General features: G+C 35.5%; 1 protein-coding gene across 3 annotated transcripts in view; it reads left to right on the top strand.

Moving 5' to 3' along the window:
• The first annotated feature begins 583 nt into the window (after positions 1–583).
• Positions 584–12,533, top strand: part of Tmem33 (transmembrane protein 33) — a 35,394-nt gene continuing 23,444 nt past the window's right edge. For 2 of the 3 annotated variants that reach the window (XR_013344398.1, XM_026385855.2), the window contains exons 1-6: positions 584–777; positions 969–1,038; positions 4,220–4,314; positions 4,819–5,006; positions 9,511–9,578; positions 11,193–11,326. Coding sequence is in view for 2 of the 3 variants with exons in the window: in XM_026385855.2 (XP_026241640.1) it covers positions 994–1,038; positions 4,220–4,314; positions 4,819–5,006; positions 9,511–9,578; positions 11,193–11,326 (530 nt within the window). In the remaining variant the exon portion in view is untranslated. The remainder of the gene's footprint in view (positions 778–968; positions 1,039–4,219; positions 4,315–4,818; positions 5,007–9,510; positions 9,579–11,192; positions 11,327–12,533) is intronic. The other variant, XM_026385860.2, reaches the window with a different exon arrangement.

Raw genomic sequence — 12,533 nt, 5'->3', positions numbered from 1 at the left:
CTCATGAGCACATCCCTGTTTGCCTCTCTAGGCCAAATGTTTCACAATCCCCTTCATTCTGCTCAGTCTGAACTTGTCCTCTGCCTCTCCTGTTATTTCATGCACTTTTTGTTCCTCTGTTTGTAATCCCCTTTGACCCAACTTCTTCTTCTTCTCTCTGGCCCCCTTCAAGATTTAGGATCAGAATTACCATTTGCAGGAAACCTCCCAGTCCCCTTCTGATTTAGGCACCCTTCCTTCTCTGTGCTCTTTGAGATTAACTCAGTTTCTGCCCATATTATACAATTTTATGCTGTGATTTCGACTTATTTGTCTGGGTCTCCTGCAGACCGTGGCATAATCATCTGTTTATCATTCGAGCCAAGCATGGAACCTGTCATACAGCAGGTTGAACCATAGAGTGAGCTCCTTGAGGGAGAGATCAAAGATGTATCTAACATCTCTATATTAAGGAGGAGAGAGATACTGTGGTTTGGACATGATCAGAGCAGGGAGAATGAGGCAAAATTTGATACCTCTGTTTCGCCCTACTTAAGTAAAAGACAGGTGGAGTCGAAACGAAGAGAAAAAACTACACTTCCCGTCATGCTCCGGGCCACCTCCGGGGTGCTTTCGTCTTCACGCCTCGACCTTGCGGAAATGAAAAGGGTACTTCCGGGTCCGGAGATAACCGGGCGCCGGCAGCGTTGGTTCGGCCCTTTAGGGCCTTGCTCCGAAGCTCCGCCTTCGTTTCGGTCTTTCTGGAAAACCCGCTTTGATCTCGGCGGTGCGGGACAGGTATTTCCCCGTGGCTGTGGGTGCTTCTGGGACCGTCTACTGCAACGGGGCGGGCAAGGCTCTTTTTCTCGGGAGGCTGGAAAGCTCGGAGCGGAGCAGGGCGCGGCGGGCCTCTGGAGGGAAGCAGGTTACCTGGGTCGTGGTCCCGACATTGATGTTTTGTTTCTTGTTTCTTCTCTCCACGATTGCAGCGTCCCGGGTGCCTGTGTGTCTCTCATGGCTGAAACGACCCCAAACGGCCCCCAAGGGGCGGGCGCTGTGGTAAGTGAGCCGGCGGGGTCGCGTTGGTTGATTTGCTAGAGGTAGGAAGGAGCAGGAAGTACTGCGAGGACCCGGAGCGTTCCAGAAGCGCTGAGATTTCTGGACTAGCATGAGTGGGTGCGGGTGCGGGTGCGGGTGCGGAGAGGGGAGAACCGAAGGGAAGCTACAGAGGGAGCTACAAGTTTGCTTCTGAAACCACAACTGACTGTCTTGGAGCAGGTGGCTGTCACCAGCGTATCCTGGAAATTGGTCCTTCTTGCCTTTCCGCACACCTCAGTCTCTAATTATCCTAGGCCCCAAGGTTGAAGATGCCGTGTAAGGGTATGCCGTGACACTAGCCTCATGGCGCACTTGCGTGGGGACTGGAAACCATGTGTCAACTTTATGCCATTGTGTAGAAATGACGCACAGAACCATCTGTTGTTTTCCTTCTTCACATTGTTCTTACTTCTTTACAAAGCAAAGTACCAAGCTTTTGTAATTTTTTTTTTAAGATGCCAGTCAGCAACTTCCTAGTTACTTGCATCCGAAGCCTTATTATCCTCTGATTTTTCCACCCTAAGTGTGTGAATCGGGCGAATTACTTTTTGAAAACATTTTGCAAGTATTTCTACATAAACACTTTAAAATTTTGCTGGCTCATTTAAAAGTCTTTGTTAACCCGCAAATATTTGTTATTCTTTCACATGACCACGTTAAGTTAATCACGTGTGGGAAATTTAACATTGAAAGGTGGTATAAACTGATATGCAATTCATGTTCAAGTTTCCTTAATTGTCTTTTAAAGCTCCTTCCTTTTCCTCAGGGGTTCTGCCAGAAAGCATGCATTATGTTTACTGGTCATATATCTGCTTCCCTCCCTTTTTTGTCTTTCAAGATTGGTTAATTTTTTTTTTTTTTTTTTTTGGTGGCCAGGGAGATTGAACCTAGGGGCCTTGTGCTTTGTGCATGCTAGGCAATGCTCTACCAACTGAACTACATCCACAGCCCTAAGATTGTTAATTTTCTAGAGCCCAGACCTATTCTGTAGAATGCTTCTCAAACTGGAATCACATGAATGATTATTTTGTTCTTCTCTGTACATTATAAAAAAGAAGCATTTCTTTTATTAATTAATGATGGACCTTTATTTACTTATTTGCTTATATGTGGTGCTAAGAATCCAACCTAGTGCCTCACACATGCTAGGCAAGTGCTCTACCACGGAGCCACAACCCCAACCCCATATGAGGAAGCATTTCATGTTCATTTATCCCATTGTTGGGGATTTTAAGTTTGATTCTTTAATTAAGATAGTGTCCACTGGATTCTACATTATAAAGATGCCTTTTTCCCCTTTGTAATTAAGAAGTTGTTTTTGAGGCTCTGTATCTTGTTCCTCAAGTCGTTTTTTTACCTGAAGATTCATTAATATTTTTTGTCTGTACTATTTACTGCTAGTTGATGGTTGGCCAGGTCACTCTTTTTTGTTTTGTTTTGAAATGTGGTCTCACTTGTTGCCTAGGCTGGTCTTGAACTCTTGATGGGCCTAAGTGATCCTTCCTGCCTCAGTCTCCCAAGCAGCAAAGACTATAGATGTGTGCTACCAATGCTAGTCACTCTCAAAAATCTGAACCAAAATATGCCCTTTTGACTTTTCTTTTATTGTGTGATAAAATGAAATGCATAGCTCAGCAATTTATGGTAAAATGAACACCCCACACAAATGGATTTTAAAGAAAATATCCCCAGGGCTGAGGATGTGGCTCAAGCGGTACGTAGCGCGCTTGCCTGGCATGCGTGCGGCCCGGGTTCGATCCTCAGCACCACATACAAACAAAGATGTTGTGTCCACCAAATACTAAAAAAAATAAAATAAATATATAAAAAAAATTAAAAAAAAAAAAAAAGAAAATATCCCCAAATTAAATTTCAGATTGTGATGTAGAGCTTGGACATTTGTAGAGGAACTGAGCACAGAAAGCTAGATTTATCCTTCTGTTTGACCATTCCTGATCATTTAAATTTAGGGGAGAAATAGTGTGGTAGGTAGGATACAATCAACAAGAGGCGTATTTCATATTTCTGACATTACCTACATATGATTTAAGAAGGAATGCAATAAAATGTATTTGAATTTTTAAATGTTCGTGCATTTTTACTTAAAAAGTTTTTTTTTTGTTTTTTGTTTTTTTTTTACACTTTTCCCCCCAAAGATAATGAAGTTAAATTGCTTAAAAGCATTGTTCTGAAACTTCAAATAGACCCATTAGTGAGTTTCAAAATTAGCTCTGTGGAAGCCTTTTTTTTTTTTTTTTTTTAATACAGTAAGAATAAGTATTATTTGTGAAACTTTGTTATACTTCATATACCCATGTATGTTTGTATTAGATCTCAGTATTTGTGGTACTGTAGTTGAAAAATGTAAAATTCTCTTTAGAATATGAATATAAAATACATCTTAATGATAAAGCATATTTTTACGTTTTTTAGTGCTAATGAACACTCTGGAGAAAGAAAAGCAGCAAAGGAAAAGAATAAGAAAAAAATGAAGAAATATGCATGTGGAAGTTTAATATAGTGTCACTGAAACTTATAGGGACAAATAAAGCACAAATCCCATCTTAAAACTTTTAGGGGAGCCTTAAGGGGATGCAGAAAGCCATAATCAGAGAAGCAGGTGATATTTAATAGCTGATAGTTGTATGTTGAGCACTTCCACTATGTTAGGCAGATCATCCACTGAGTAATGAGTTCAACTGTAACTGACTGATGACTGTGGTTTTTACTTTGTCCTTTCAAAAGTTTATTTGTTGTTGCCTTTTTATTCAGTTCTGAGACCTACCTATTTGGGTTTGAGATTTTGCTAAGAATAGGCATTTGGTTCTCTTGAGAGCAATTAGTTCTTATTTAATGTTCTTTTTAAATAGATGAAGCCAATATTACAACTGTTGAAAGAACACAGACAATTGTAGTTTAATTTCTGTCCAGGTTCCTGTGCTTTCCAAATCAACACTATAGAATTTTTTAACTTGTCATTGAGCATTTATGTGAAACAGTTAATTGCCTTGAGAGTTTTCACTTAATGATTTAAAAACAAATATTATAAGGTTGTTGAAATATTTTGAATATGAATAAACTATATATTCTTAACATAATTTGCAGGCTTAATTTACTACCATATTTTTCTTTTTAAATACAGCAATTCATGATGACCAATAAACTGGACACGGCAATGTGGCTTTCTCGCTTGTTCACAGTGTACTGCTCTGCTTTGTTTGTTCTGCCTCTTCTTGGGTATGTACTATACATAATTCTGGCTTTGATATTGTTCTGTTTTTTATAAAATACTTTTTTAGGTGTAAGAATTATTAAATTGTAAAAGGTTCAGGGACAGATAAAAACACAAGTCCTTAGTAATATAATCAGTTGGAAGGATTTATGATTTGTGAAACTAAGCATGGTGAAAATCTGAGCGAAAATGTAGGTGCAGGGTTAAGACAAGTTCATGATTTTTGCATTTTTGACCTTTTTATCTTGATGCAAAGAATCACTGCTTTATAAAATTTAGTTGGGCATATATATATATATATATATAAAATTTAGTTGGGCATATATATATATATATATATATATATGAATGAAATGATGCTTCTAAGAAGATAGAACAAGTTCAAGGAATTTTTTCTATTGATAGTTAAATGAGTTAGGTGTTGTGCAATTATGATGCAATCCACAAGGGAGGAAGAGACATGGTAGTTGTTTATGTCTCATGATAACTTCTCCTCTGGTAATTTACAGGTTGCATGAAGCAGCAAGCTTTTACCAACGTGCTTTGCTGGCAAATGCTCTTACCAGTGCTCTGAGGCTACATCAAAGATTGCCGCACTTTCAATTAAGCAGAGCATTTCTGGCTCAAGCTTTGTTAGAGGACAGCTGCCACTACCTGTTGTATTCACTCATCTTTGTCAATTCCTACCCTGTTACAAGTATCCTTTTCTACTTTTTTGACAGTGAAATGACCAACTAAATATGTAGGGGATCTGTTGATTATTTTTTGCTATAGGAAAGATTAATAACAAGGGCATTCAGTAAAGTTGAAGTTTTTGCTTTTTGGCACTTCATTTATATGAAAAAGGTATGCTTATTTTAAAAATTTCAGACGCTAAAGCTTGAAATGTAAACTTTGAAGAGCTGATTTGGGATTTTTAAACTTTGTCTATAAATGTTCTTTCATAAATTTCTTGATTAGCAATGGGTATTTTAAAGTTCAGATTCAAAGCATAAGCTTATATAGGATTTGTGAATACTTAAAATTTTCTTTCATTTAACTGGGCATATGTGGTGGTACAGTCCTTTAATCCCAATAATGCAAGATCCCAAATTTGAGGTCAGTCTTACAAACTTAGCGAGGCCCTGAGTAACTTAGTGAGACACTGTCTCTGAGTAAATTAATATATAAATAAATAGGGCTGGAGATGTAGCTCAGGTGTAAAGAAGCCCTGAGATCAAGCCCTCGTACCTCCCCCCAAATATTTTCCTTTCATTTAATTTATAGCTTCTTTGAGAAGGTATCTAGATGTCTTCCTTTTAAAAAGGTAGATCATCACCTATTTCCTTTTTTTTTTTTTTTGTAGTTGTAGTTGGACACAATAACTTTATTTATTTATTTTATGTGGTGCTGAGGATCGAACCCAGGGCCTTGCACATGTGAGGCGAGTGCTCTACCACTGAGCCACAACCCCAGCCCACCTATTTCCTTTTTTAACTTTCAGTGACCTAGGAACAAATGAAAATTTATCAAGAAATGATTAGTAAATTTAAAATAATATTTACTGTATGTAATGTAGAAACATGGATAACATGTATGGAAACAACATATAGATATATATGGATAATCCATGTAGCATTGAGAATTAATAACTAATTTGGAATATGTATGCTTTCACAATTTCAAAAGTATTGCCAGATGATAATGGGCATTATTCCAAAAAGGAGAGAAGTTCTACAATTCATTGTGTTTGGGAAGCACCAAGTTAAAGATTTTGAAATAGGCTTCTTTGTTATAGGACCTTTGTGCATTGTGAGATTAATGTTTCTTAATTTTTTTGTATAGTTCACCCATTAGGAAGTTACTTAGTGTTTTAAGAAGTGCTGATGTAAGAGTTTGGGGTTTTTTGTTTCTTTGTTTTGTTTTGTCTTTTGGTGCCAGGGATTGAACCCAGGTGTGTGTAGCCACTGAGCCACATTCCCAACCCTTTTTTATATTTTGAGATAGGGTCTCACTAAATTGCTTAGGGTCTGGCTGAGTTGCTGAAGCTGACTTTGAATTTGTAATCCTCCTGCCTCAGCCTCCTAAGCTGCTGGGATTACAGGTGTGCACCACTAACCCAGCTTAAGAGCTTTTGAATATTTCTGATACAACCATATATAGTGGAAAACATAATAAAATATTTCTCTAAGACTAAATGTCCACTTAGATGATACCTATATTGTGAATTATCATTTTTAAATAGTTTTTGTTTTTGTCATTCTGGGATTGAACCCAGGACCTTGTATATGCCAGGCACACACTCTACCTATAGGTCATGACCTTTGTGATGTTTACTCAGTTTCCCCAAGCTAGGGGGATGAGTCAGATTAGAAATATTAAAGGTATGAGAAATTTAAGAAATAATACACAAAAATAAGTGAAAAGCAGGATCCGATGGAGACCAGCTCTGACTCCTAAATGGAGTCCCCAGGCTTTATTTAAATGAGTAGGAACACCAGTGGGATTCAGTGTAAAGAACTTCTTGAGGAAACAGGAAGAAGGTGGCAGAAACAACTTGGTTGAAGCTTAGCAGGTTGTACCCACCTTCGTCTGCATTTGTACCTAGGTCTTTGAGCTAAGGCAGGATGTCAGCATAATCTGGGCATTCTTGAAGTTCTCAGAAAAGTAACCTCCCTGCCTTGTGATGGCTCATACAAACCCATAATCATACGTGGCCTATATAGCCTCCAACACCTAAATACTGGCAAAATAAATTTCCATTTCCTCACTACTTATAAAGAGATGGAAGTGAAGTATAGCTCAGTGCCTGGCACAGATCAGGTGCTTAGTTAAGTTTTGTTGAGTGAGTCATGAGGTCATGCCAAATGAGACCCATGACTGGGAAGACAACCTGTCTTTTATATGCAGTTGGTTATTCACTAACCCATTTCTCATGGGAATGTTGAAGTTTAAGGATTTCTTCTTCCTTAAATTTTTATGGGAGGGAAAAGGGAGCAGTGAGAATAACATAAACTAGTAATTGTCAAGGAATACTAATCTGATTCCTAAGGCATTATGGTAATAAAGGTCGCCATTCTGATTTTTTAAATATCTTTATTTGTGTTTATTTATTCATTTATTTTTTAATGTGGTGCTGAGGACTGAACCCTCACACATGAAGGGCAAGCACTCTACCACTGAGCCACAACTCCAGCCCGGATCTTTGTTCTTATAAAGGTGATACATTGCCCTTGCTCTATCAATGACAAGTACTTAAGAGTTAAAATTGTAAACTTTTTACCCCTTATCTTTTCTAAATAATTTAAAAGTGACATTGAGAGCTAAGATTATGAATATGTTATTAACAGTTTGTTCCCAAGCTTTGTGCTACATGTCTATTATCCCAGCTAATTGGGAGGATAAGACAGAGAATTAAAAGTTAGAGGTCAGCCTGGGCAATTTAGTGAGACCCTGTCTATAAGTAAAAAGTGAAATGTGCTGGGGATGTAGCTCCATGGTAGTGTACACCTCGGTTCAATCCCCAGTACTAGGAAAAAATTATTTATGAACTCTAGAACATTAGCAATAAAAGAATCATTAGAAATCTCTGGCTTTGATTTCTTGTTATTTGACACAGGATAAGGAAAAGGAGGTTTATGATAGAGCCAGGACTGGAAGGCAGGTGTCTTGATCCCAATTCAGGGTTCTGTTTTCATTACCTGATACTACTACTTATTGAATGGATCTTCAAGTCTGGATACATGTCAGAGTTTAAATTGTATTATTTAAGCCAAAACAGTTTCACAGGGGGCCTTAAAGAAGAGAGGATTATACCTTTCATCAGTTTCAAAGGATTTATGATTCATTAAAAAGTTTAAAACTGTGTGTGTGTGTGTGTGTGTGTGTGTGTGTGAGAGAGAGAGAGAGAGAGAGAGAGAGAGAGAGAGAGAGATCTCTGTTTGGGTAATTGACATTTTAATTCTTGTGAGTGGCAAGAAAGAGTTGGTCAGGGTATTAATTTGGAGAACTACTGTATTAACAAGATTTGGTTCTTCTAATACTTGAGATGAAGGTGCTTACTAATTGGAAATTGGAACCTTTGGGTCCTAACAGAGAATGTAATAAATTTGAGTCTTAGATTGTTAGAGCATTACCACTTCCCATTCATGTCAAGCCTTCAGCAAGTATAGAAAAACAATGATTCATTTCTTAGAAACTGATTATATTTTTAGGGCCAGTATTTTTACCAGTCATGATTGACTAATAGTCTCTATCATTTCATAGAAATAACAATTTTTGGGGTTTTTTTTTGTTGTTGTTGTTTGTTTGTTTTTATTATAAGGCTGGCAAAAATTTGGGGTGGAAAATGGAATTTTCTGAGAAATTTCTGTTTTACAAAATGTTGCATGAAAATTGTATATTTACCCTGGGGCATTAAGCCAAATCAATGATTTTAAATACAGAGATTCTCTATGTCTGTAATTAAACTGATGAGACTTTCAGTAGATTATATACCACCCCAGATATATACTATCTTATTTATTTTTAGATTATATCAGCTTTATAGGTATGTTATCTTAAAATATAATGGGATCTTTGTAGGAAAGAAATAATAAAACATCTTCAACTGAGAAAAATTTGGGAATTATTCCTTAAACCATTGCCTCAAACTCTCTTCATTCTCTTAATGAGACCCTGTCTGTAAGTAAAAAGTTAAATGTGCTGGAGATGTAGTTCCGTGGTAGTTTATACCTGGGGTGAGATCTGTGAAAGTACTGTAAAAGACTTATCTCTGTGTTTGAAGATTAACTTAAGTGGCCAGGATGGCCATTGTGGGGTTAAAAACCGCATGCATAGATAAAAACTAAGTAGCCTAGATTTTAATTTAATTTAGCAAATATTTGCAATGTTTTATTACCTCAAAAACTTTGAGGTAGCCTAGATTTTAATTTAATTTAGCAAATATTTGCAATGTTTTATTAACCAAAATAAATGAAAAAAACTTTTCACTATTAATTTTCTTCATAAAAATAATGATGTTTTAGAAAGTGAAATAGTTTACTTTCTTTTTTATAAAAAACAAAAACTTCATTTGATTCAAAATATATTAGTAAACCAATAGCCATTTCACTGAACTCATTTTGCAGGTGGTGTTTCACATTTGTATATTTGAACTTAATACATGGCTTGTTTTGCAAAGTACTTGATAATTTTGTGTTTTCCTTAATTGTTTTCTTCAGTGAGTATTTTCCCAGTCTTGTTATTCTCTTTGCTTCACGCTGCCACATACACGAAAAAGGTCCTTGATGTAAGTAAAATAATGCTGTTTCTTTGGTTCCTGGGAGTTTAAGTTCTAAGACACTCTGGCATTTGTCACGAGAAAGTTCCTCTGTTTCTTACACACTTGTTATGAATTATTTAGTGATTTAGTAGTTTTGAGTTTAGAAGTTTTTTTTGAGGTGTCACAAATAGTACATTTTGGGGCTGGGGATATAGCTCAGTTGGTAGAGTGCTTGCCTTGCATGCACAAGGCCCTGAGTTCGATCCCCAGCACCACAAAAACAAAACAAATATAGTACATTTTGTAGATAAAGGATTGTACTTAAAATTATTCCCTGGTTCTCAGAGGAATTTCCATTTTTAAATTTTTTTTAAAAACCTTTTTAAGTTTGATAGTTGCTAGGTGCAATGGCACATGCCCATTATTCCAGTGGCTCACAAGTTCAAAGGCAGCCTCAGCAACAGTCAGGCGCTGTCTTAAAATTAAAAAAAAGGACTAGGGATGTAGCTCAGTGGTAAAGCACCCCTGGGTTTAATCCTCAGTACAAGAAAAAAAAAAAGATTTGATGAGTTGTCAGAGGTTTCTTATTTAGTCACTGTATAATTCCAACATACCAGATAGACTATACCAAATCTCTTTTACACTAATATTAAGAACTGCTGTCTTCCTGAAATTATTTCATTGCTGGATTGGAACATTAAGCCTAACATAAGTGTGCCAGGTGGATTTACTGCATATACACTGAAATTTTAATTAAAATATCCAAATTTGTGCCTTGAATCAGACTTCATTGGATTTTATAATTTCTTTCTTTTTTTTTTTAGTCGTAGATTGACACAATACCTTTATTTTATTTATTATATTTGGTGCTGAGGATCAAACCCAGTGCTTCACGTGTGCTAGGCAAGCACTCTACCACTGAACTACAATCACAGCCCAGGACTTCATAATTTCTATCATTTATTAGCTAAGGAATCACAGATATTTTAACTGTATTACTGAATAGGCAGATTTTGTTAAGATTGGAGAGAAATAATAACATTTTTTGGTAAAATAATCTTTTTTTAAAGAAACAAAAGCATCTAAGAATGAAAAATATTTTCATTAATGTTTTCAACTTCAGATACACAAAATAAAGCAAGAAAATACATTCTTCATTTTTAAATAGTTTGTAAACTTTCAGTCATTTTTGTATCACTTACTTCTGGTTCTATTGTCTGTTGGATGTGCTATTTATCTATAAAGAAAGAAAATTTAGTCAGCTCTTAGTTATCCCTTGGTTCTGCATCTGTGGATTTAACTGATTGCAGATAAGAAATATTTGCAAAAATAAGTTTGTGTCTGTAGTAAACAGGTATAGACTTTCTTTCCCTAAATGATATAATATTAACAACTATTTATATAGAGTTTACATGGTATTAGGAATCATAAGTAATCTAGAGAAGACTTAAGGTATAAGAGAGGATGTTTATAGGTTATATGCAAATACTGTACTATTTTAAATAAACATCTTGAGTATCTGCAGATTTTGGGATCTGAGTGGTATCCTGAAACCAATCCTCCATGTTTCCTGAAGGGTGACTGTAATTGAGTTATCAAAAATACTTCATTATCGCTAATGTATATTTTCTTTTGTTTTAGGCAAAGGGTTCAAATAGTTTACCTTTGTTGAGATCTGTCTTGGATAAATTAAGTGGTAATCAACAAAATATTCTGAAATTCATTGCTTGTAATGAAATTTTCTTGATGCCTGCTACAGTTTTTATGCTTTTTAGGTAAGAATAAAAATCATTTATTTTTGGAAAGCTAATAAGTAAAAATAGTAAGTTTCATGTTGCTTGAAATTATGGTCTTATAGTAATAGTTATCTATGATTGCCTCCTTATTTTGTTTGTACCATTGGTATGGAAAGTAATTCATGAATAAAGAAAGCTCTCCTTTTGAAAGTTAGAACATTAAAATATCATTGATCTCTCTGTTGATATCTTGCATTTAAGTTTTAAAACAGGGCATATGTCTACCTGGATGATTCTTTTTTCAATTTTTAGTTTTCTAAGGAACAAGATATTATAGATAAAAGTTAAAATATTATTTGATTATAGGTCTTAGTTACAGTTTTTTTTTAATCTTTTAGTTGTCGATGGACCTTTATTTTATTTATTTGTATGAAGTGCTGAGAATCAAACCCAGTGCTTCACACATGCGAGGCGAGCGCTCTACCACTGAGCCACAACCCCAACCCTTAGTTTTCTCTTTCTTATAGGTGTAAGAGTTTTGATATGTACATATAAAAGAATCCTTTAATAATATACAAGTGTGTAGTAAATACATAAGTATCATAATTTATTAGTTGTCTCTCCCATGCTTTTTCCTACTTGAATGTTTTCATAACCTGTTTATACTAATATACAGTCATGGTTTGTTTCATTTAATGGTTGTATAGTGTTATATCAGATGAGTGTGCTGTTTTATTACCCATTTCTTTATTGGTGGACATTTTGTTTCCATATTTTTGTGTTTCCAAATACTGATGTAGTATACATCTTTTTCTGCTTACACTTAGGTGTTAGTGTTTTCTTTAGTATACATCTTTTTCTGCTTACACTTAGGTGTTAGTGTTTTCTTTAACACATCAGACTTCATTTTGCCATATTATAAGCTAAATTCATTTTGTGTTTAATAGAAATACCAAAATGTCCTGTAAAATGTCTACATATCTTGTTTTTCCTAATCTTGTTGATTTGTAATAAACTATTGATTATAAATTTATATTTTATCATTTCATATTCATTGCCTTGAAAAACTAATGATATTTGTATATACCTGATAATTACATCTTTCTTTAGCAGTCTCTCTAAACATTTTGTAGATTTCCTTAAATGTAAATGCATCTTTTCCTATCTTTTAAGTAATGCTTTCCTCTGAAAACTCTATGGTCACCACATATTGCTTAGTTATGGGTCCAACTAGATAATATACTTT

Source organism: Urocitellus parryii, chromosome 10, assembly GCF_045843805.1.
Source record: "Urocitellus parryii isolate mUroPar1 chromosome 10, mUroPar1.hap1, whole genome shotgun sequence".
Lineage (NCBI taxonomy): Eukaryota > Metazoa > Chordata > Mammalia > Rodentia > Sciuridae > Urocitellus > Urocitellus parryii.
Note: the sequence above shows the minus strand (reverse complement) of the source record. Positions and strands in the feature narration are given on the sequence as shown.